The 26,388-nt window shown below is 41.3% G+C and overlaps 1 protein-coding gene across 1 annotated transcript in view; it reads right to left on the bottom strand.

The window, feature by feature from the left end:
- The window catches only part of nbeal1 (neurobeachin-like 1), a 49,225-nt gene extending 22,837 nt beyond the window's left edge, over positions 1-26,388 (bottom strand). Inside the window, exons 1-17 of the mRNA XM_040142094.1 lie at positions 26,315-26,388; positions 25,414-25,778; positions 15,191-15,282; positions 13,239-13,400; positions 12,938-13,019; positions 12,619-12,746; positions 11,905-11,987; positions 10,463-10,548; positions 8,404-8,764; positions 8,067-8,161; positions 5,358-5,444; positions 3,252-3,335; positions 2,530-2,628; positions 1,804-2,375; positions 1,192-1,324; positions 924-1,043; positions 166-475 (exon numbers count right to left, since the gene is read on the bottom strand). Coding sequence (XP_039998028.1) covers positions 166-475; positions 924-1,043; positions 1,192-1,324; positions 1,804-2,375; positions 2,530-2,628; positions 3,252-3,335; positions 5,358-5,444; positions 8,067-8,161; positions 8,404-8,764; positions 10,463-10,548; positions 11,905-11,987; positions 12,619-12,746; positions 12,938-13,019; positions 13,239-13,400; positions 15,191-15,282; positions 25,414-25,464 — 2,545 coding nt within the window. The 5' untranslated portion in view covers positions 25,465-25,778; positions 26,315-26,388. The remainder of the gene's footprint in view (positions 1-165; positions 476-923; positions 1,044-1,191; positions 1,325-1,803; positions 2,376-2,529; positions 2,629-3,251; positions 3,336-5,357; positions 5,445-8,066; positions 8,162-8,403; positions 8,765-10,462; positions 10,549-11,904; positions 11,988-12,618; positions 12,747-12,937; positions 13,020-13,238; positions 13,401-15,190; positions 15,283-25,413; positions 25,779-26,314) is intronic.

Below are 26,388 nucleotides of genomic sequence, written 5' to 3'. Positions count from 1 at the left end.
TCAGTTAATCTGCTATATGATCCATATTCTGTTTCACTTTCGTCATACAAATTTGACTATTTTTCATCGTTGGTGCTTATCTGTTCTAACAAACATTGCTTCTTTCGTCCCTCTATACTTTTCTTTCCTTGTCTTCCTCCTCTCACATCATCTCTTCCTGCTTACCAGCACTACAGATGGCCTTCATATGATTGGGCTGCAGGGGTTCATGGAATACCATGACGCTTCCCAGCTGGCCCTGCAGGGATGTGGGGCTTCCCCACTCACTGTCCTGTGTCCCTGCAGAGATAAGCTTGGTCACAGACTCAGACTTTCCCCCGAGCAGTCCCCCCCAGGTCTGCGGCGACAGGATGCCACCCAGCGAGGAGCGAGTGGTGGGTGTGGTGGCGGACGAGAAGGGAGGGTCTGGAATCTGGGAGGGCGGGGGAGTTGTGGTGCGGTGGCCTGCTGAGCCGATGCAACAGGACGTGAACGGCTGTAGTTGGAGGAGAACAAAACAAGACTGTGCGTCAGCAAACGAAAACCTTCATGATATACATAAAACTCACCTTTCCCTGATAAACGCATTATAGAGAGCACACTGCAGGTTACAGATGATTCTTTGACTTCAGATTTAAAACTGTCAAGCGTCATTATGCCTAATAGCTACTTTACGGTAACAGCCTCTTGTGGTTTCTTGCTAAATAAAGTAGGAGTAACGATGTTTAAGTAAATTAGACTAAAGTTATATCAGAAGAGGTTCTGTAAAACCTTAACATATGTATGTTCTGCTCTGAAAAACTGTAAAAAGACAGAAAATTAGATAAACTGAATGAAAACACACATAGCTGAAACCACCAATTTCCTCTTTCCCACTGGCTGCTTGTCCATGTTGTTGGTAATGATTTTTTTTTAATTAATTATTAGATGAGTACAGGTCTCACCTCTGTCATTGTGGGATACTTAAGAGGGGCAGACAGTTTCTGCTGTCCATCAACATAAATGTAGACGAGACTCTGACCAAATGGCCTCTTTCCTGGTACATGCACCACACCGATGCTGTGCTGTAGAAAGAAATTCAGACAGAATTTTTTCCCTTTAATCAGTGCTGAAGTGCTATTCAAGTGGGAATTTTTTTTCTTTTCCTCATGTTCATATTTCAGTGGCACTGCCCTTCAGTAAATAAATGTCAATAAATGTGACCCAACTCACCCAGAGAGAGTCACAGAAGCAGTAGTCAGGCAGCATGACCGTGACATACTCCTTCTTTGTGCATACAGCCACCACTAGCACACCCACTGAGCTAATGAAGGCCTCAAACCCCGTCCCTCCTGGGGTAAAAAAGCTGTCCAAGATGAAATAAAGGAAAACAGTTTGAAAAGGCGTTGACATATGTAGACTTTTGATTCAAATATCTCTGTTCTCTGGAAAAACAGAAGACAGGGAACTTAACAATAAAAAAAATGATGTTATGTAATGATGCTGTCTTTTGTAGAGAACAGACAATATGCTGACAATAATGACATGGCAATATAAATGCTACGGGTACAATGAAGGCTTTGAATTATGACTAACAATTTCACATTTTGATGTTGTTTCCGTATTGATGTTGTGTTCTGATAAGTGAATGGTAGCACCTTTAACCCTGATTTATATATTAAATGTATGGCTAATTAGAACAAAAGATGCTGACATGCCTCTCGTTTATTTATTATATTTACTTGATATATAAAACACTTGAAGTAACATGAATGCCCCCCTCCTCCAGTCTATCTCTCATTTACAATGTCTTTGTTCTTCACTTCACAACTCTTTTCATCTCACCTGTAGAGCTGTTTCCTCTTGTCCTTGCTGGGTGGGCCCAACTGGTCCTGGTCCAGCGACAACCAGGCAAGGAAGCTGAAGGCAGAGCCTGGCCAGCGCTGCACTGTTGGAACGACAATGCCAGCCATGCTGGGTGACAGGTCAAAGTATTGCATGGCACTCTCCAGGCCCTGCTTGCGTACCATGGCCAGGAGAGCTCTCAGGGCAGGACCTACATAGGGGTGTGCTTGGCTGGACTCTGGAGGCCTGAGGAGGCGCAGGAGCCCCAGCAGTTCCCTGGCACTCAAGGACTGGGAGCCCAGTGAGCCCACCAGTCCCAGTAGGCTCTCAGCACAAGCTCGATGTAGGCGTTGGTGGCGTTCCAAGGCAGCCAGTGCTTGCATGACCATGGTGGCATTGACACAGGTGGCACGGGTCTGGCGATTGAGGCAGCTGAGGCGGCGGAGCCAATCGGCTGTAAAAAGCTGCAGCTCCGATGAGTCCAGCTCCGGGAGCCACTGGACCAGCAGTAGCAAGGGCTCCACATTACTGATGCCCAGGAGCCCCACTGAGGTGTGCTCACCCTCCACAGCCTACACACAAATAGAGACATACACATGGACAAAGACAAAGAATATACACAGATATAGACACAGTGGATTAAAGATTGGCCTTCACACAATCAAGCAATAACAAAAAGTTAGGACATAGTTCAACTAAACCAACCAAAGTTAATCTTTCTCTCACCATGTTCATCAGCTCTTTGAGAAGGTGTCGGGATGGCTGCCCAAGTGAGATGAGCACTTCGTACAGATGATTGTAACCAATCCTCTCCTTGAATACCTCCTGCAAGGGTGGCAGAAAAGAGGAAAATGAATGACAATGAAAGTTTGTGGAATCAGAGCAAAGACAGTATCCTCACTTGAGGCCTGCATAAATATTGGATAAAATGCACAACTCAAAGGAAATTTCATGATTTACTGTGTAAGGAGGAAATGATTTCCCTAACAAGATTTAAAGTACAAGAATCCAAGAGGGGATTCCAGTAACTTCAGTAAACTCAAACCACAATTTTGTTCTCTACCTCATTAAAAATCACATTGCAATAAGCAGCCTGGCTCTTGACTGGGCCAAAATCTATCTCCCAGAAAGTGCTCTCTGTGGAACTTTATAGCTTTTTTTCCTCGTCTACAAAAAATACTTGCAGAGTACTTCAAGGCTGAATTCTGGGCCATATTCTTTTCTCTATTTACTTGCTCCCCCTTGGTAACATAGTTAGTAGATATAATATACTGTTTCATTTTTATGCAGATAAGCAGTATCTCTAAAATCAAACCAAATTTTTTTCTGGCGCTGGCCTGGTGAAAGTTATTTGTGCCTTAACTAAAATGTTAAGCAATTACTCCAAAGGTAAATTATAACTACAGAGACTCCATGTGATTAAATGAATGTATTTACATTCCTGTTACCTTCGCAGCTGGTGATTTGTGCATCACTGTTGTCAAGGCTTTGATGGTTGCCACAGCGAGGGAGTCTAGTCGCCCTTGAAACACCTGAGGGACAATAAGACAGGTCAGTCACCGTTACCACATGACAGGACAAACCTCCTCTTATTCCAGATGAAGGCTATTTATATGGGCAACAAGCATGCATACAATTTAAAGCCACGTTCATATACAAGGTTTGTAATGCTAAAATGATGATGATCAATTTATTTAAGGTTCTGAAAAGAACATGCATCACACTTGGAGAAATAAAAGAGTGCCTTGGGGTTTGATTCAATTAGTGTGAAAACATGAGTAAAATCACTGATGATGGTTAGAACCCTGTGTGTCACTGCAGTAGGAGCTGGCATCAAAGCTTGTACTGCAGATGTTAAAGTGAAGATAAGGAAAGTGTTGTCTTTCTGCTCCAGGTAAAAAACAATCATGAAGATGAAGATGTGGCTGGAGCAGAAAGCTCTCAGAAAAAGAACAAAAAAAAACAAAAACAAACAAACAGGAACACCCACTTCCACACACGCAAACAGAGACAAAGAAGTACCTCACTCTTTTTCCTCAAACAGACACACACACAGAAAGCATGCAACCCATAAAACACAAGCCGAACCATGAAAAAAAAAACAAAAAAAACCACAAACAGATCTCCATCCAGCTCTGTCCTGCTCATTACCAACATGTTTGGGGTCACTGAACCCATTATTTAATTAACATGCAGCTGTAGACTGGTTGATCCTACAGAGAGTCTTGGACCGGCTGGAGAGGGACTGTGCCAACAATCAAACACTCAGATCATCGTCAGAGTCCAGATGACCTAAAACCACTGAACTCTGTGAGAACACACACCAGGCCAATGTGATAGCATTCCAGTGGAACCCGTAGTATACCGCAGAAAACCAGGACAATGTGGGGGGAGGGTAGGGATGGGAGTGAGGAGGGCTGGGGAGGTATGGGGAAACTGAAATTAGCAATAATATAAATGAGATGACGTAGCTATGAAAGAGGCAAAGTGGTCTCTCCACAGCATGACAATTTAGCACCTTGGGAAAATTCTAGTTTTGGAATTTTAGTTTTGGTGTTTTAACTAAATAGCTGCTTTAACCTACAAAGCTCCACCCTGGATTTCTCCTGGTGACCTCGGGAATGAGAACAACTTGATGCCTAAAAAACCCACCGAGCAGGATGCAGCATCTGCTGCTGCATCAGGTTATAGCTGCTCTACAAGAGGCACATTGCTGTGTGTGTGTGTGTGTGTGTGTGTGTGTCTTCATGCAGGTTTGTCCACCTGTATTCACATTATCCACATCAAAGGAGGGATTATATCTTATAAAGGTGGCTCTCTGAGTAGGAAAAGTACAAAGAGTAAAATGAAAGCTGGTATACTGAGGGGAACAAGTGACCTTTCTGTGCACATAAGAGGATTCAGTGCTTCAGAGCTCTGACTGATAGTTAACACTACACCATTGAAAGGACAGTCCTGGGTTGCATCAGATAGGCACCGTATGTGACGTCCTCATGTCTTAGAGACACTTACTAACATTGATAGGTTTCGAGCATGTTAAAGATCACCCTGTTTTCTCTCATCTCTCTAGCTACTAGCTGACTTGTTGCACTTGGTGTATCCAGGTTGGATGATCAAATAGAGGGAGTTTATAACATCAGGATAGCTTAGCTTAACAGTGGGAAACAGATAGTTTGGCTCTGATCGGGGGTTAAAAAATACACCAGCACCTCTAACACTCGCTAATTAACATGTTATGTCCTGCTTGATTAATCCATGTAAAAGTATAAAAACGACAAGTTGCGGTTTTGAAGCAGGTTATGCAGGTTACATACTTGACTTAGAGTGTGAGTCCAGTGACTCAGTGAGTGGATTATATTTTTTTCCACTAAAACATGATCCAATTACATATAATTATTTTGGACAAGGCAGTGTGAGTGTCTTGCTGTGGAGAGGCCTCGTGGCTCTGGTGAAGTCAAGGTGGTGGGACTTGGCAGCAGCAGGTGAAGGTGAGAGGCAGGTAGATGGATGATAAGGGGATCAGGTGAGGTGGGGTGGGGCTTTCTTGGTGGTACCTGAATGTCCCTCTCTCCTGTCAGTAACCTGTTGTTGGTTATATCTTTCTGGTCCTTGTCTGCCGCCGTGCACCTAGCATTAACCAGCTGACACACATAACAGGCAAAATGTCAACATAGCATGTGGGGAGGTTGATAGCAATAGAAAATGATGACAAAAGTGGGAGACAGAGGACAGTGCAGGGGAGGAAAGATGCTGTAAGTGGAGGAGAGGGTGAGAGGTTAAAAGCCATGACCCTCAGCAGGGGTCACTGTGAGGAGGCGTGTTGGTGATCCAGCCTTGCTGTGGGGAGGTAAACATGCAAGGTGGGCAAAATGCTCTCTCTCACACTGAAACTTTAAGAAGTACTAAAAATGACATACAAGCCAGACCTGGGTAAAAATTGGATGAAAATTACATGTAAAATAACTGAACTACTCTAACTGAATTACCAAAGATGTGAATAACTGATCAGAGATATAGGATAAGTGACTAAATCTGGACATATAATTCATTCAAGTATAATTCTGAGCTTTTGATACTTTACTTGAGTATTTCCATTCATTGGTTCTTTATAATTTTACTCCATTACATTTCAGGGGGGAATATTGTACTTTTTACTCCACTACATTTATTTGATATCTAAAGTGCAGATTAAGATTTTACATACAAAACATATGATCAACTAATGAAATATGATACATTTTAATGATTAAACTACCCAAAAGTATATAAAGTTAGTTAAAATTAGCTCCACCTTGACCAGCTACAACATTAAAATGCTTCTTACATGCATCAGTAATGATAATCAAATTATAGTATAACTCACTGACAGGAGACATCCGTATAAGGAGTACTTTATTTTTGATACTCTAAGAAAATTTTGATAATAATAGCTGATAATTACAGCAGCGTGTTAATGCCACCTAAAAAAAAAAAAAAAAAAAAAAAAAAAATATATATATATATATATATATGTTCTAGCAAGAAGCTTTTCTTTTTCTTTCTCACATTGTAACAGGATATTTTTCGCATTATCACGGGATATTTTATCACATATTATTTATCTTTATGACATAATTTCTCATTACAATACCAGTTTATTCCATTTTGAAGAGAAACTTTTCTCATTCTAACAACATATCAATTTTTCTCGTTATAGCACAAAACTTTCTTGTTATTTTAGAAAACCAATGTATCTCATTAAAACCAACTTTCCTTGTCATAATATGATAAGTTGGTATGTTTTAATACATAAGATAACTGAGTAGACTCAATGAGTAGACTTTTTTTTAATGTAATAAGGCTGTTGGTTGCTTTTATGTATGTGTTGTGTGTGTATTTAGTATCAATGACTGTCAATGACCTGGCTACGACTGGACCAGACCACAGTTGTTAAAGAATCTGAAAGGAATGGTACCACGTATCCACTACTACCATCACCCACAGTACCGTCCACCCTTCACAGTATCTACACTGTGAAAACTGAGGAGGGTTACGGGGGGATGCAGCCTGTCCCACGGTGAAAGGGCGGGTACACTCTGGACAGGTCGGCTGTCTATCACCAGGATGAGACAGAGAGACAGAAAATCTCACATCTACGGGGAACTTTTAGATGCATTACTAGTTAAATATGTTCTTGTCCAGATTAAAAACTGTATGTAAAACTATATATGTGGAAATGGAACAACGCAAGCAGTGTTTGGTCTCTGGACCAGGCAGAGGTGGAGAGGTGATGGTGGGACTTATAAATTGGCACTTAATATTTTAGGTTATTCAATTTGATACATATATTGATATATAGCATCATGAGGTACAGTATGTGGTCAGGAAGGGTAGGCAGGTCTTAGACAGCGGTTGTACACTGTATTGGTGCGAATGAGAGAGAGAGGCGCTGAACTGAATGCACATTTAAGCGCTGTGTCATTCCTAATGTCAGTTACTGTATCTGGCCTTGTGTGTATTGCTAGCTCTGTCCTAAGGTGGTGGTGGGAGATAGATCTCCATTCTTGTCAAATAGGTTCTGGTAATACAAAGAAAATATGTCATAATAACATGAAAAATACCTTGTTATAAAACAAAATGTATCCTGTAAAATTGAGAAAAGTTCCTTGTTAAAATAAGAAACTTTATACTTATAATAAGAAACTGAGGAAACATTATTTTTGTCATGTTGACAACAATATACTCTAGATAGTACTTCTGTACTTAAGTGAAGGATCAGAAAACAAAGAATACTTTCTACTAGAGGAAAGTTTATCTAAAATAAAACAACCCTCTATATAAAATATCTTCCATCAAAAAACACTGTTACTTTTCTCCTTTACATACAGAATAAAACACAACTGCAGACAACCCTCAGGCTGTACTACACTACTTCACTCTGAGACATTGTATCACCGTATAAAAAACAATACAGAATATTTTAGAATTGATAATGTCTTAAATATTTAATAAATCTCTGAAAAAACGAAGACTGCAGTGGACTGCAAAAATGACGTACTGTTGACGTCAGACTGATATGAGATCACAACTTGAAACAGCCTTAGGATCTTAAAGTATCAGATACAAGATAAGGTCAAGTACAACAATAAGTTCGGAATAATGTTTGATTTTACGCAGTTTCGAGCTTTGCTCAGAAGATCGTCAAACACAAGATCAGCCACTCACACTCATATATGAGCTGTGTATTTGGGTCATATATAGAAAGGAGGACCCTTTGCTGTTACCTTGCTATTCTGTTCTGGCCGTGTCGTGTAAAACAATAATTTTCTGTTGAGGAAGATGGCTTGTAGAACTGGCCTGTCTGTTACAGGAACATGTCCTGATAATTATCTTGAGACAATGAACAAAGAGACAGAGATGGAGAGCAGAAGTTAGACACATAGAGAAATAGCCAAGCAAGGATGAAATAAGGCTGAAGGTGGGAATAAGTCATGCTCTTCTGGTACAGCAATATTTGTTCAACCATTTAAGCTGAAATAATGTCTGCAATCTCTCCCATGAAGGCACGGTTTGAGCCTCTATGCCAGGCTCTTCCTGTAGCCACTTGCAGTGCAAATCAGCTCTCCACAGTGTCGAGCCCAGGTGGCTGGGCTTGCTGTTGTTGCTGTTGCTGTTGCTGTTGCTGTTGTTGCTGTTGCTGTTGCTGTCGAGCAGCAACCACAGCTGCCGGGTCAGAGTTGAGTAGCTTAAAGTAGTTTTCCAGCACTGAAGCGATTTCCACTTGCCGCTGATCAGAGCTGGAGGCCAGGAGGCGCTGCACCACCTCTCTCAGGCAGCCCAGAGTCAGCAACGCCTTTCGGTCGGGGGCCTCACTGTCCCAGTCCTCGCCCTCATCTGAGGAGCAGTTACCCATGGAGCAGTCAGCCAGCACCCGCATCAACACCTCCATGGTGGCTGGAGAGATGGCAAGCAGAGCGTTCCTCTGCCAGGAACAAAGGGAGGGAAGGAGGGAAACAAAGTGAGGTAGGACAGATGAGAGGTGAGTGAAAGGTATAGCGGTTAGTCAAAAGTTAGTCTAACCAATCTGTCAACATATGCACAACAGAGGACACACTTACCTGTGACAATTCACATAAACTGGACACTATAAATAACATTGGTTGGGAACTCCTCATGCTAAATATTTTACTACTCATGTCTTTAAGTTTAAAATGAAGCTATAGCCAGCTGGCAAAGATCTTAGCTTTGCATAAAGATTGGAGGCAGCTTGCCTGACTCTGTCCAAAGCTAAAATGTCTGCCTACCAGCACCCTTAAAGATAACTAATTAACATGTTATATCTAGTTTGTTTCCATAAACAAACAGAAATCTTTCCCGTTTACGGGAAGTAAGTACTGGATCTATTTCACAGTGACAGGCGTCTGTCAAGTCACTGTGGCCCCAATATACACTGCTCTTGCTTCATATTTAGTGCGTAGATATGAGTGCGGTTTAAGCTTATTTCTAAAATGTCCAATAATTCCTTCAGTTATTGTTATTTAGTTCTTACTAAGTGAGTTCTGTTTTATGACAACAAGGCAATGATTGAGGCTATAATTTTTGCTAGCTGGGGCTGTGGTTACTGAGCATTTAGCTGTTAGATTATTCAGTGGGAAGCAAAGGCTCAGCTGGCTTATTTCTTGAATGTGGGTATCCAATGGTTACTTCTTTTAGTAATAAGACACTCTTTGCTGCTATATTACATGCAGTGTAATAAAGAAATAGATTATTCACAGTTCTTCCTGTAACACACACATATAAGTAGAACTGAAATGATTAATCAATTAGTTAAGCAACAGAAAATGATTTGGCAACTATTTTTTCATCAGTTCATCATTTCTTAAGCAAATTGAGACAACCATTTGCTGATTCCAGATTATCAAATGTGAACATGTGCTGCTTTTCTCTGTTATATATCATGAATCTCTTTGGATTTGGACTTCGATTGGACAAAATAAACAATCTGAAAACATCACCTTGGACTTTTACGATGAGCATTTTTTCACCGTTTTCGGAGCATCGATCGATTAATCACCAGAGTTATCGATAATAAAAACAATCATTAAAGGCAGCCCTACATATATGTATGCATTTAACTGGTGGGGTCAGAGAGTAAGGTCAAGGGGCAAACAGGAGCTGGCAACAAACCCCTTGCAAGAGCACTGGGTTGTGAGCTGATTTTTGTGTAGTGGTCACAGTCTGAACTACAGATTGCGTGTCACTGTTTGGCACGGAAAGGCATTCACATGCACATATCCACTGGTGCTCTATTATTGTACATCTTTTACCTTGATGTTATAATTGTGCAAACAAATAACAACTAGAAAAAAAAATTAAAAAAAAAAAAACACATACATAACAGCAGTGTAAAGATTTACTACAAAAAGGCCGTCACAAAACTTGTCAACATTTATTTCTGTGTCTTAATTACTAGACTTATATACCCATGTTTTATGGCCGAAGAAAGCAGGAGCCTGGGTAAGCAGCTTTAATTTGACTGAATGAATGTGTTGCCATTTCTGAACACTCTGCTAACACATCCATTGCCAGCAAGAGGAGAAAAGGTCATGGCAGTTATCAAGTGAATCAAGCCTGTGACCTGCCAGGTACATGCTGACCTCCAGGCCATGCAGAGGCTTACCTGATCACCAGCTATTATGGCTCCAAACAGGTGCAACAGACAGCATTTCAGACTCTCCTTCAGGTGCTCGCTCTCCTGGAAGCACTCTGGGATGAGGACACACACACACCAAACACAGAGGTCCATTAGTTTGATCTGTAGGCACCATGTCAGCTATGCAAATACAACACAACCGCAAAGCGAAACTATACCTCACAGCAAATGGTTGAAGTTCCTGTATTTGTGTCTATATACAAAACACTAATGGATACACACACAGACAGACACACCTATTACTTTTCATACACACGCACACTCACACATGGAAGCTCAATGAAATCTGCATACCAGATAAGATAGTTAGCACACACAGTGCAGAAACACACACTGGCCTTAGGCAGTCCTGCCAGTAACCCCTGGGTCATGGTGTTCCCAGTCATCCATTAACTCATCTGTCAACACGTCCGACTGGAGAGAAGAAACACGACATCTTGGCTCTGGGATGTCTGTTTCCTTTATCCCAATCATGCCACGACTAAATTTCATTCCACCATGCTCCTGCCACAATTTAGTTGTTCTACCATGCTTCTCCTTCTTTCTACCATGGTCCTGCTCCTGCCACAGTTTAAAAATTTCCTTCTACCATCACTGCATCATTTCGAGTACATACACTATGGAAAAAAAAGGAACAGAACTTTTTTCTATATTTAAGGTCTTCTACAGTACTCCCACGCACTTGCTCTTTGCACATAAAACGTAAAAGCATGAAAACAACCATGGAAAAGCACACACACACACACGCTGTCAGGTAGGGCATTGGGTTTTATCTTTAGTGACAAACCACAGCAGCCACAAACAGGACACAGTGCAGAAGAGAGTATTTGTTCAAAATGGCCGCCAGCGTTGCTGAAGTGGCTTGACAGACACCATTCACTATCGGCTCATCTCAGCCCCTGGCAAACAGAACACCAACACAAAGAGTTGATTCAACTGGACCCGGAGAGGAAAGAGGAGGAGGCAGTGGGAGAGAGAGAGTGACGGCATGGGAGCTCTTAAAAAAAAAAAAAAAAAAAAAAAAAAAAAAAGATGGTAAGAGAGGAGCTTATGCTCTGTAATCACTAGCTGGCTTTTTTTTTTATGTAGAGTCATTGCTTCCTCATCTACACCCAAAGGGCTATTGAAGCAGGCAGGAGATGCAACGTATGGACCATACATTGTAAGCACTGTAATATTACTAGATACCAAGTGTTTGCAAATATCACAATGCAATGTCACACAGTGAAATTGAAGTTAGCACAGGTTAATTCAAAGTACCATGTACCATCGATGCTTGTGCCTCATTCCTAACTATTTTAATACAATAGCTTTAGATCTTCTCAAGAGTGCTAGTGAAACTGTATCGGACATGGACAGAGGGAAGGACTGAGAAGTGGAGTGAAAAACAGAGTGAAAAAGAGACTTACGGTAAAAGAAGGGAACAAACTCAACAGTGAGTGGAGCTGCCTTGTACTTCTGTCTGCTCCTCTCTACTGTACCCAGCTGTTCCCTGGGGGAAAAAAAGACATACAGTAAAGAATCGAGCATATAAACAAACAAGCGCACATAAAGGATGAAGAACATTTTATTCTGCCAAGATTATATGTGCTTTTAAACCTAAAACTTGAAATTTAAGTCTTAATCAGTTTTTGCAACCACAGTACAATATTGAGCTGGCGAGCTGCTGGGTTCTCTATCCCCAAGTTACTCAGTTCACCCAGCTGGTTAACACTGTCCCTTCTCTACAGGGATGCTTCCCAGAAACACACAGTAGAATACATTATTTTGTACTCTTGCTATCACATCATTCCTATTTGGCAGCTTAAATCAACACTCATCAAAGGCCAAGATGTTAAGGGTGAGTTTAAACCAAGCATGTTTGGAACAGTTTAAATTTTATTCCTTCAACTTAGACCGATTATGCAAGTGAAAACAAAAGCACAAAACCCCAGCATATGCAGTGTGATTCATTAGAGGGGACAACATAAGAATTAATTACACCACATGACAACAAGGTTTTTTTATTCTTCCATGCAGTTTAGCATTCAGCGTTCAATAAGCCTTTTCTATTTTAAAAACACTTTGCCTGCCAAGACAAATGATTAGGTGAGTGAGTCAAGTTAGCTGATGGATGCTGTTACCCGCAGGTTCGATGCCTCCAGTTGCGATAAGGGTCATAGAGACTTTCGCAGAAGGCCAGCGCATGACGGACAAACTCCTCCGCCTGGCTCTGGTCTGCCATCTCCTTCTCTTTGGTCTTGCTCTTGAGCTGTAACATCACACACACACACACACACACACTTGAACTTTAAAACGTGTTTAAAATCTGAGTAATTACTTTATGAGTACATTTAAAATTGTGTGCCTCTAATGTCTTAAAGACCATAATTTGCCAAGTAGTAAAAAACTTGAGAGATAAGAGCAAAAAAAAAAAAAAAAAAAAAAGGGGGGGAGTCAGACCTGCTGAATATAGAGTGTTGTCATGGTGATGATATGATTGATGTAAGAGCAAGTGCCAATCTCCTCCACATTGGACAGGTTCCTTCACAAACACAAACACACAGAACAAGTTGACCTTTGGCTTATAAGTAACTTGCTTTGGAGTACCAGCTATTCCCTGAAGGTGAAAAATTAACGCTCTGCCCCAAAAGTATACTAGTACACTACAATCCAGCACAACGCAGTCGATGGAAAGCACAGGATTCACAGGATCTTTTCACATATAGCAGCTTTATTAAATGTGTATGTTTACTGTCCCGACCTGCAGATGATGATCAGGAACTTGAGTAGCAGCAGAGCCAGGTTTTGCTGCTCAGGCTCCAGGCCATCAGAGGCTTTCTGGACGCACTGCAGCAGCTGGTGGCGTAAAACTTGCAGGATGTTGTCTGGGAGGAGGGTCAGCACCGGGGGAACCTCCTCTGGCCTGGAGACGCATCGCATCCGACAAAGTAAGATGAATATGAATCTCCATTAGAAAGGAAAAGAGGTTTTTCATGGAGGCATCACTGCTTTACACACAAGGGCTCCTTGAAGGAGGAGACCCTGTTCTTCATTCACTCAATCACACACACATGCCTGGTGCATTCAGTTATTCGTTCCAATAAAAAACAGCATGTGTGCTGCAATGCTCATATGAGAGAGGGAGAGAGGGGGAGGGAGAGACAGAGATAGAGAGAGAGAGAACAGCCAAACCAATGAATACAGTGAATGTTGGTGGGAAAGCAGGACAGATGTGACAGCTGCAGAGGAAAGGAAGGAGAAGGAAAAAGGAGGGGAGGGAAGAAAATGGAGAGAAGACAGAGGATAAAAGGCAAAGAGACAGCAGAGACAGGAAGATGAAGGAAGGAGATGGAAAGAAAACAGGAGATGGGAGCAAATGACTCAATGGAGGAGGAGAAAAGGAAAATGACAGAGAGAGGGAAAGATGAAAAGCTCAACAAATAGGATTTAACCACCCATATTCCTCCACCCCACTCCACCCTTTCACATGGCCCCTCCCTCTGTTCGAAAATGTGACTGAGTGTCTGACTTCCAGGGGGCTTCATCTGATGTTCATGCAATCACCACTGGCAGCACAGCCAAGGTATCAACAAACTCTGTACACTCAAAAATACTGCACACAGGTTTTCATATGTTCACATGTCAACACAGATCAGAGCATCAACCGCAACAAAATGTGATCAACTTGCACAGAAGCATCTGGTGTGACCGTGCTATTTTGGGTTGTGCTGTGGAAGGTTGCATAGTGTGCGTTCATGCTGTGGATGACGCATGCAAGAAAAGGCAGTTCTGAGCCAACTAGCAACAGCCTAATGCAGGGAACTGCAATGGTGCATTTTTAAATGTAGTAGGAAAGTTAGTGTCATAAGGGTTTGTGATGTATTAGACACAGAAAGAGGTTGACAGGTGACAGCACAGGACTAAATAGCAGAAATCAGATGCCATCCTAGACTGATCTAGAGCTGGAGTACTTCTGCAGTTTCCAGGGTAAGGGGAAAGCTCAACTAATTAACTCCACTAAACTCAACTAACAAAAAAAAAATCCAGCTACATTTTTGTTATAAGGAGGAAAATAAACAGCCAGTTCAAATCAGCTTGAGTCAATTGTCACACATTACAACACCATGTGCTGTAATTCAACGGTATATGAAAACAGATCTAGCAGAAAAGCTGAAATCTGAGTACTGTTAGACGAAAAATTGATAAAAAGTTGAAATAGGTAGGTAAAAGTCCAGAATAACAGTTTTGTAATAATTTGCTTAATATAATAGATAGACGGTTGAAATTGTTGTCTTAAAATAATGAATTAACAGTTTAAATAATTAGCTAAAAGTAATGGATAATTCACCTGTATGAAAAAAATTTTTTTTAACAATATCCACCTTTATATCATGAATCATGAAAGGTTTGGAACTACTGTTGTGGGGTTTGCATCTAATACAGTGCACCATCACAACCAACTCACTGCTTATTTTTAAAATCTTTTTAGTGAGTAAACCGTTTTAAAAATGTCCCCTATTACGAAGAAGTAACATATGTGGGTGATGCATTTTATACTTCCAGTTAGTTTTGGATAAACCGAAAAAGAACTGGGTATCTAGCTTGATCAGTGCTAACTTTTTACCACTAATATAACTATTAAACAGAAATATGTTTGTATCATAAAAATGAACTTCAACTGACTGATTATTGTCACAGTGTGCCACAAATTACCTGGAAGATGGCTTTTCAAAGTCCACATCCAGGCATCGCTCATAGGAGCTGATGAAAATCTCCAGCCATAGCTTCAAGTAGTCTGGATCCCTCTGAGAAATTAAGAGACAGAGAAAGAAAGAAGGGGGAGTGAAGAGCAATAAAGATGATTAGTTGCTTCGCTAACAAAAGCTGTCCTGGTTTAAATACATAAAAGGCTGGTAGCTGCAATTTGACTGGATTTATATGGTTTGTGTGTGTGTGTGTGTGTGTGTGTGTGTGTGTGTGTGTGTGTGTGTGTGTGTGTGTGTGTGTGTGTGTGTGTGTGTGTATAACACAGTCAAGTTCTCTGTGACTCCTACACCCAGACAACAATAGGCCACAACCTATTGGCCTCACTGTAATTTAGAATGAGTGACAATAGATATGAAAAATTAAAATACCCTTGAAAAACTCCAATATAGTTGTTTATGAAGCTGCTACTGAAGCATATGAAGCACAAAAGGGCAGGAATTTCTCAGGTGTGTGTATTTTATGTTTTTAGGGAGCGGAAGCCAAAACATGCACCTGTTGAGAGTGGAAAACAGGCCTGACTGCATTCTGAGGGGGAGTTTCTAGCAGCCAGCTAATCGACATTTCCTAAATTCCTGGAACACTGCCCAGAGACAGATGGGATGGCAACATCAGCCACAGAGGAAGGCTGGCCTGGCTCAGCCTGCTATGTGACAGAAGAGCTCCTGGTAAAAAATCCTCTCAGCCCCCAGGAACAAACACATAACACCAAACACAGGGGACCACACTGCAAAAACTACTAAACTGCTCAACTATATAACCAATAGCTGGGGCCGCAAAGACGCGTTTTCATGTAGACTCAGAGAGTCTCATAATACCCATCACCTGTTACTTATTACTACTGGGAGCATTAGCAGTTAAACATCTCAATAAAAACACAAATGGTGTAGAGTAGTGTCAGTGTTTATTACCATCATTATTGCAATAACTGACAATGAAAAGAGAAATAAGTCACTTCTATGACACACACTTGTTGACACAGGACTAAGCCAGTAAATAAACAATTACAGTGTCATGGCTTAAGTGGTGAAATGCAATGTTTATATTTATTGTTCTAAGGGAACCTTGGACTTAGACTTTCTAGTATAAGTACTATTACATTTTCATTTATCGTGTCAGACAATCACCTCCAATGGATCTGAGCAGGGGGTATTGAGAACGAATGGCTCGAAGCAACACATACTGTAACGTTATTTTGTAATCTCCTAACAAAGAACATAGCTGATAGGTGTTTTCTGCAGTAATTACATTTGCACGTTATAGCATATACCACAAGAGGACTGCAACTAGCAATTATTTTCATTATTGATTAATCTGCTGAAATTTGTGCTCACAATTTCCCAGAGCTGAAACTGACATATTCCAATAACTAGTTTTGTTCATCCAACACACCCAAAGATATTCAAATCTACACATCTGAGGAGCTGTACCGAATGATGAACACCAAAAATAGTTTCAGCTCTACACCGCATACATGCAGGGTGCAGGACACGTGAATAACAACTTGGAGAGTCACTAATTCATCATACAGGGTTAATCACTTCCTCATAACCCCCACCACCCACCCCCAGTAGATCCTGTCATAGGGACTTTGGGCCATCTGGAGGGTGCGAGTGAGCAATCTGGGTCCAGAAGGGCTGAAGAGGTGACCAGGGCAGATTAGAATAAAAGCAGTCAGTATATTGTGCATTTGCTTGTACAGTTTGAACAGCATGGGCTTTGGAGGCCAGTCATTAGGATAGTTATTTAGAGGTTTTTCTGCCTTGTAAGACAGGCAACCGGAAGCCTCTAGCTGTTGGTGGAGCTGGATGAAAGGTCAGGGGTTTGTTAAAAAAGGTTAGAATTTACTCACTAGGGAATATGGGTATCTGCTATAAATTTCATGGCAATCCATCCAATAAGGCAGCCAAGAGTGTGAGACCAACGTATCAACTGATATCACAATCCCTACACCACACCACTAGCCTGGCTAAAAAGTAAAAAGATGCTATTTTAAAAATGTAATTTTCTTTTCTAGAAACAAAAATCTAAGTCAGGCCATGGGCTCCACATAGAAGGCAAGTGTCAATAACACCGTTAACGTTTAAGTGAACCAACTGTAGAACATCTATCCTTCAATAATTCACAACTTTGCGTATTTTATAATTGTTAACTTCCAAATCGTGCCCGTTTAAGACATGAGCGACACGGATTCTGCAGCAACATTATGATTCTCCTTCTCCATCTCTGTCACACCTGTTTAAGTTCGCACCCTACATTGGTCACTCATCTTAACGGGTAGTCTACTTTGATACGGAAGACCTATCCTGAGGCTAAGATAATCAGCATATTTAGCTATAAAGCTACCCCAGGAAACAAAGACACATATGGAAATGAGAACCAAATGCAATAAAAGACAAAATACAGTGCTAATGTTCACAGTGTGTTTTTAATCTTGGCTGATTCTGGGCTTTAATGCATTTTATTTTTTCATCACTGTTGCAATGGCGTCCCTACAATGAAGATATCCCACCTGGATACCGCAAACAGTATACACCTGAAAACATCCCATGATGCCAGTGTCGGACAAAGAGGATTGACACATGAACACAGGGCCACAGACAATTCACAAACTGAAAGATTTTCGTGTTACGTTACTGTTTAAAAATGAAAGAATGTGCAGATTAGAGCTTGAAACCTAAGAAAAAACACGACTGTAAAAAAAAAAAAAAAAAAACAGGGTTTTGTCAGGATAGCAGTGCCATCTGGCTAAAGAGTGGGAGAGGGGTTGAGAGGCTGACTGCTTCTGTCTGCGTGTCAGAGTGGGAATCAGCCAGAACAAATCAGGAAGCCAGCTCTCTGCAGTTCCTTGTGAAGTCATCAGAACAATCTTGAGACACTGGCCTCTGTTGTGTGTGTGTGTGTGTGTGTGTGTGTGTGTGTGTGTGTGTGTGTGAGTGTGAGAGAGAGAGAGACAGAGAGAGAGAGTGAGTGTGAGAGAGAGAGAGAGACAGAGAGAGAGAGTGAGTGTGAGAGAGAGAGAGAGAGAGAGAGTGTGAGAGAGAGAGCGAGAGAGAGAGAGAGAGAGAGAGAGAGAGAAACAGGGAACCGCAAAAGAAGTAAAGAGGGAGAGAGACATCTGAGTGGAATAAGCAAAAGTCAGGTGTGATTAATATGTTCTGTTGGGAGAACATGGCATGTTGCCTTTGTTTGCTTCTTTTTCCTGTGTTACATTAACTGTGTGAATCACTGACTATGGCGAGAAAAAAAACATTTACTTATGGCTACTGCCAAAGCTGTTCTTTAACTTCAGCAATAGTCTATTGTCTATACATGCATGTGAAATTTGATGATGATTTAAGCCAGCAGCTACACTCTCAAATGACTGAGTTTGCTAGTAACAGTGGCAAAATGACTCTGAGTGTGTGCGCGTGTGTGTGTGTCAGAAAGAATGTCCTCTTTTAGGCAGCAGCTTGGGAGCACAGATGCCCATTGAGGGTTTGGACTGTGGCAGGCAGGGACACACCCTGCTCTACATGGCTCTGTTTATCCTTGGCCTTCATCACTGGTCTGACATAATGATCTAGATGTACAAGTAGGAATCCCAACGCAACAACAGTCACCTTGTCCCAACTCTCACAATCCTCTTGTGTCCCAATGTGTATAAAAACAATTCCCACTACAGGATCACATGCCTCTCCTATGCATATCCATCATCATTTTAGGCCCTTTGCCAATCTACTACATCGCATTCCTAAAGATCTGTTTAAGCCGACCTCTGTAAAGTTAACAAGGTCGCCAGCAACACAGATCAATGCACTTCATTCTTGAAACTGAGATCCCCGAAAAAAGGGTGGGAGTGTTAGGTTTCCCTGAGTGAAAGTGCAGATAAAGGATCAATGTATGGACTGACAGCTCTCATTCATTTCGATATGAGAGACACCGTTCTCTGAAAAACATGATATATGTGTCGACCTGGGGAAAGCAGATCAGGCTCTGCTATGTGATATCATATCCCTCCAACTAACAACATGTTGCCAGCATCCGATGCATCATATCAGCTGATAACAACAGATAATAAGGGGTCTAACTAAATGTCCGACTAAATAGGTGGAAACACTGATACCATTTAACACATAAAATCACTAGATGCAAACGCAGTGGCTAGTTATGTATTGTAGTAATAAAAAAATGTGTGCCTGTTAAAAGAGATAATCCACAACATTTTCATGTATTGTAAGTAAATGTTCATTTGGCCAAAATCATTTGGTGATTATTAAGTGATTTAACCTACAAGTTCATGTAAACCTTTACATTTGCTGTTGTAAAAAATAAATGTTTTTCGGAAGGCTTTATATTCGTTACTGATTAATCTGCCAATTATTTTTCTTGATCAATTGGTTTGTCTATGAAATGTTCCAAAAATAGTGACAAATGCTCATTATAATATCTCACGACATTGTTTTATTTGACCAACAGTCTGAAGCCCTGAGATATTTAGTTTACCTATATGACAAAGAAAAGCATCATATCTAGACATTTGAGAATCTGGAATCAGCAAATGTTTGGTATTTTTGCTTTAAACTACTTTAAAATGATTAACTGATTATTAAAATAATTTCAAATTACTTTTCCATTGATTGACTACTGGTCGCAGCTATATTTTTTTGGTACTTGTTTCATGGCAAAAATACTCTGTTACACAGGCAGCAACGCATTATAGGTTTGTGGCAAAAGTTTTATGAGGAAGGAAATGCACTGAACACGTTTGTGAAACCTCACAGATACACCCAGAGCATTTGGGTGAGAAACAGTAAATGTAAACAGAACTTTTGTTTGTTTGTAAGAGAACTCCACATAGCACCTTTAAGTTAGGGGAATAAATAATAGCCACCATTGTTGAAAACACAAATTAGCTAACTATACATTTGCTACCTGTACAAAGACAATAATTTACAGAAAACCAAGCTACTTCAAAATAAAGTCAGTAAAAAAAACAAGAGGTAAAAGGCAAGTGAAACAAAAACCACATATACCAAAGTCAACCAAGTTCTAAATACATACAATAAAAACAAGAATTACTACTCTAATAAAACAATCATGAAAAAAACATTCAAACCCCAATGCTAAATATGTCATTATTTTCTGTGGCAACTCAACACCAACAGCTTTGGTGGTAGTTCGAACTAATTTAAAAGGAGACTGATACATTTAAAAAATTAAATGGATTTGATTTATCTATTATCAGTTGCTAAATGCTCATATGCAGCACTGCTGCATAAGTCCGCAGCTAAGTAAGGACTCCACCCCTCCAGACAGGCGTGGTCAGCCGACTGGTTGGGCGGCTGCTTACTTAGTTTGGGTGGCTGTGGGTGACCTGGATTGGTGGAAGTGCTGTGGAGTCACTGAAACCACAATGTTTAAAAGGTCCACTCCCTGCAGGTTTAAAAGACAACTATGGTCAGTCTGTTCCTGCAACATCATGGCCCGACATCGCTGCCCATCAGTCAGTGACAACTCCTCTGGCTATGACGTCAGTGCCAGTGGTGTATTTATAGATGCTGGTGGGTGGGGTTAAAAACACATGAAGCATGTCTGATACAGAACGTCAGTGACATCAGTGTTATTCCAGAGTTATTCATAGCACAGAGGAAAATGAGAAGCAAGAGGGAAACACAGAATGAAATAAGCGACAGTGAGAAAGAAAGCTAACCCTCGGGGAACAAACTTAGCATACCAGCACATAAACCAAAGCTTGAGTGTGTAAGCTTGTGTGACTGTGTGGCCGGTGTACAGACACACGTGTATATGTGTGTGTGTGTGTGTGTGTGTGTGTGTGTGTGTGTGTGTGTGTGTGTGAGTGAGAGAGAGAACAGAGATTAGACTGTAACAAGCAAACAAGCAGCAAAGCCGGAAAGAGACCTGAGTAATCTACTTGAGCAAATATGTGAAACCACGGCACTTTCTCCTCTTCCATCCTCATTTCCAGCTTGACTGTTCAGTTTTATTCCCCCACCCTCCCCCGTTCCTCTTTTCCTCCAATCCTCTCACAAAACCACGACTCCAATAAATGCAGGAGGGTTTATGCAAATTACTGTAATTTCTCCGATCCAGTCCAAAAGCTACTCACTAAGCAGGGTAGGGTCGGGTGGGGTGACATCAGACAGGATGAGGGCTCTGTGAATCTTAACCAGAAAGCCCTGGTTTGTTGACAATTAAAAAGGAGTGAGGATTTCTCCTCTAGAATTACGATACCGGACCCAACTTTAGAGCCACTGAAGGTTGAAAAAATGCCCCTGTATGTTGAGGCATGTTCCCTGTTGTTGGGAATTAAAAGGGCTTTTCTGCAGCAGACAAAGGCTTTAAGAAAGTAACTGGCATTATTCTGAAGCCTGTTAAACCCTCCACTTTCTTTGACAAGCCCTTCTGGATAATATACTGGTGAAAGTGGAGAGCTGCTGCAGTGTTTTGGTGTTGCCACTGTATACCGGCGGCAACCAGCTGTGTCGTCTGCTCGGGGACAACACTCTGGCACAAACCAATGACAGACAGCTAAGAGGATCGCTGGTTACATAACAGTCTTAGCTGTCGTCTGTGACCTCTGGGCCCTCTACAACACCGAGAAGCAAGCTGGAGTCAGCCACTGCTACTACTACAGATTCTCATTATAGTTGTTAAAATTCATACATTATAAACCCTCTGAGTGCTTGATACATCTACTAATATGCAGAATCCTGGCTTGTTCTATTTATAAGCCCCTACACTGTGTAGAAAGCTGCAGGTCTTCTGAGTTCCTGGGTGTGATGATCTTACCTTTTTTTTTTTTTTTTTTTATAGATGGTATACCAACATATTTCAAACAATGTATTATAAAATTGCATCTACCAATCCAATTTGCAATTTAGATTATAGAGCAAACTTTAATGCCTACTCAGCACTTTTTTAACTATATTAATGTAAGCATATAAATTACAGGGATATTAATTAAGACGATGAAGAACTTGAAATACTATATAGATGAAAAGTAAGCATTTAGCGTGTGTCTGAAAACTGAAAATACAGACCGATTTTACAGCTGTGTTTACCAAAGGAGTTGATGTAAAGACATTGACATATACATTAGTTGTAATTGTTGACTAATGTGGTTGCTGTGGCAAGTGGGACTACCCATTTGTTTACATTAAGATCTTGGATCACGCCTTGAACAACTAGTTTGAGCCTGGTTTAAATGCTGGACATGTCTGCTTGGAGCGAGTATGTACCTCCAGTTACAGATATTGGATTGGATTGTTGTGCAGTCTGGTCAAAAATTGGGTAGATAAGCTTCCTACTTTAGAATACTGTTCACCTCATTTTAAATGGTAAACATAACTCTAACATGTTGTTAAGTACTTTTTAGGGTGTGTTAAATGTTTTGCTACCAAGTGTAAACTTAACGGATAAGTCTGGTGATATTCTATAGTTTTCTTACTGTCATAAGAAATAAGCAATTAATTGATCCCACTTACATGTACTGTACAGTATGTATATCCAAAGCCTGATTTATCTTATCCCTGTGTGCCACTGGGCTCCCCAAAAACACATTAGTGAGCTACACTGTTGCACTGGCTGACATGTTCTTTCATTATGATCAGTGTTGGCACCGTTGTGTATTTTGAATTACCTCTGTCATTAATACTCACTAGCAAACCAAATGTGTATTAATCCACAACTGAAAATAGTCCCCCAACAAGTGCACTATTTTCTCCCGTTTGACTGTTTGCTAAAAACTAAAGTCACCAGCTGCTTTAGGAAATCAGTGAGACATTCTTAAAATGAAAGTATATATTCTTGACCAGTTTTTAAAATGTTTATCTTCAGTAGGGACCAAGGGGCGTGGGGCTGAGTGCTACCAAGAGGGCAGGGAAGTCAGAAATACTGAGAAATGGACTAAAACATTCACAGGATTTGTTGATAATTAAAAAGAATAGAATATCGCCAGCCTTATCCTTTAAGGCCAAATAGAAAACTAAACTATCTGCATGTATGGTTGAGAACTAAAACGTAAGCAGGATCACTTAAAGAAAAAGAACACTTAATGTCAAGTTTTTAATACAGTTATTTCCCATACAATGTGAATGCAGCACCAGTCCACATCAACACACTAACCCTTACACACTCCTCAGCACTGACTTTGATGCCATCAATATGTGAACAGTTTCCACCTCTGGCTTGAAACTTTTCTGAAAAATTATTCCTAACAAGCGTCACACATCTGTTCAAATACAAAAACTGCCTCTTCCTTTTTCATGAATGATAATCAGGTGAATATAATGAAAGACAGAGACAAGGAATCACTGGGGTTAGACAACCGATGTTTAGGTGATAGGACAAGATGAGCTGGTTCTCCCAATGTCGCCTAGGGCTGCTTGTAATTTACAAGCTTCTACTGTCTACAGTACACATCAGACTGACTCCTCCTCGGCAAACAGTTCAAGTGTTGGCCTCTGACATTAAAGGCAGTGATGTCTCTATTGTTGTCAATCATTACACGGGCAGAGGACATGAGAGAGATACTTTCCCAGGATGAACACAAAAATAAAGCAAAAACGTAAAAAGTTATTGCTTGTACTCTATTCTGTTTTTATGCATGAACAGCCTTCAAAGTTGCAACACCATGGTACTATTTAGACTGAAAACATCGATTTAAATTGAACCACTCAAAGGCCAACAACATTAAGTGTCTGAGACCCTGGATAATAATTATCAAACACATTAATGCGTGTGTAGTATAGCTGAGACGTTATATCACATGCCCTGACAGGTCGAAGCAATTGTTATTGAGATGAAACTAAAGTTCAAAATGCAAACTACACCATGTGTGCAGAAGTGATAGATTCTACATAAGGAAAATACTTTCTATCAATTATAACTAACCCAAACTATAAGTATTTCCTTGCACACAGTAAGATAAGAAAATCGTTGTTCTGGGTTGAGACAACAAGAGGCTAGGACGGGGAGGTAAAGACTGAGGTTGTTTGTGGAACAATTAACCCTTCGGTGGGACGCAGGGGGTCCCAGGGCTCGCACAGAAACATTCCTCATCTGATTTAGGGCCATGTGACTGCAGGTTCTCCTCGGAGCCAACACATCCTGGCAACCCTCACATACACACACCCACACACACATTAATAGCGTAGAGACACCCCGCCAGCCATACCTGACAGTTCAGCTGCTCGAGGAGAGAGGCAGGCCGCTACACATATATATTTAAATGCTTCTTTCTCAGCGTCTCTTTTGCCTCATACAGAGAGAAATACTGGCCCCCATGGATCCTGGCTTGTATCCAGGATGAAATGAAATGATCTTTCATTGCAGTTTAATGCTTAGTCAATGCAAATGCACACTCCTGCTAGAACAAATGCAATGTGTATGCTTCAAGCAATTGCTGGCATTTTCACAAGTGACCGTGACAAGTGTGTGCGGGCAGCAGCGTGCCTGAATTCTTCTAATACTTCTGAACCCCCAAACACCCAGACCGCTGGCAATAGATATTCTATTTGTGTCTGCATGTGCTTTACCGCAAGTGGTGAGGATTATTCAAATGTCATATCCTAAATTTACAATAAACATCTTGGTTTGTGTGTGTGTGCGTGTGTGTGTGTGTGTGTGTGTGTTATTATGAGGGATTACTGTGGGAAGAAAGTGTGTGGCTGCGGCCTGACTCACGTGAAGAGCGGCTCAGGCAGGCCGTTTTGATTGGACGCCACGATGTGCACATGCCGTATCGCCCAGTGAATTAAATCTAGCCAACAGCTGACTCAGGGGGTGCTGTCTCTGCTTGAGTATCATTCATTCATCTGCGCTATAAAAACAACGCACTATCGTATATGCACTGCACTGTTCCTTGCAGCAGTGCCCACCCCCCCACATGAGATGAGACCGTGTTAGATGACTACACAGCATCCCTACTTGTGTTGAATCTTTTACTCTTGCTGATGTATTACAGATGATGGGGGTAGTATTGACTCTTTAAACATCAGATATTATTTAGTCAGCAGTGTTACAAAAACAGCCAATAACACTAGACATCTAAAACATAAATGACAAGAAAGGAGTCTTTGCCAGGGAGGAAATGCCATCATACTGTCCATTATTTCGCCCGATGACATCTCCGAAACCAACCACAATGGGAGTGTGTGTGCAAAGCTTACCTTAGTGTAGTAGAGCATCCAGACCTCGTACAGTCTCTCGTTGGATGCCATGGCGTGTGGCACCCTCAGGCTGTGGTGTCCACCGAGGTCACTTCCCTGGCTGCTTCATGGTTTTCAGTCATGAGCTAAACCCCTGTTGCTGGACTTCAATGCTCATCATCATGACTGTCCAACTCTGGCAAGGTGTGACACTCCTTCAAAGATCCAAAAAAGGAAAAGACGTGTAGACGTGTAGATGTGTTGTGACAGGAACTTTCCAAAATTTATTCCATGTCAGAGGAGAGCTGTACGGTCCCAGAGAGGACTTGGAGCAGCTGGGCCTGTGCGTCCACTTCTTCAGCTCTTCTTGGAGGTCTTCCCAGCAGCTATCAATGACAACGACACGGACAATTACGTAGGGGGGCGGCTTTTTTGTCGAGGGCAAAAGAAATGGCGAAGCTACCCACCGCTAGCAGCAACAAAACGCCTCCAGAAACGTTACTCTCTGTGCACTTTGAGCTGCCCCGCTGGCTCCGAGCGCAGACAGGCTGGTGCGATGGTGGTTTAACTACACGGCAGACCACCAACCATTAATAATGTCTGTTTCTGTCGTGTGCTTTACAAATAAGCTACAAGCAGCCTCACTCGACCTGTGACAGCTGTGCAACGCCTTTGGTTATCCTCGGAAAACACTACTGTATCACTCGACCTTACCTGACCAGGCTAGCTAAAAGCTAGCTGTCAAAAAAGCCTATTTTTATTTTTTTTTTTAGCCTCCCTTTCTCCTCCTCCTCATGTGACAGAAACGCCTCGTCCTCCCTAACCTGCCCGGCTACAGAAGTCTCATTGAAAAGAACTAACTTGCGAATACCTTGTACTTTTTTTTTTTCTTTACACCGTCGAGAAATTGAAGACCACTCACCTGTATAACGAAGACACTAACTGTCACTGACGCCGTTTCAGGAGTTGCTGTGAATGTATCAAGTTGGCGACAAC

Source organism: Xiphias gladius, chromosome 13, assembly GCF_016859285.1.
Source record: "Xiphias gladius isolate SHS-SW01 ecotype Sanya breed wild chromosome 13, ASM1685928v1, whole genome shotgun sequence".
NCBI lineage: Eukaryota > Metazoa > Chordata > Actinopteri > Istiophoriformes > Xiphiidae > Xiphias > Xiphias gladius.
Note: the sequence above shows the minus strand (reverse complement) of the source record. Positions and strands in the feature narration are given on the sequence as shown.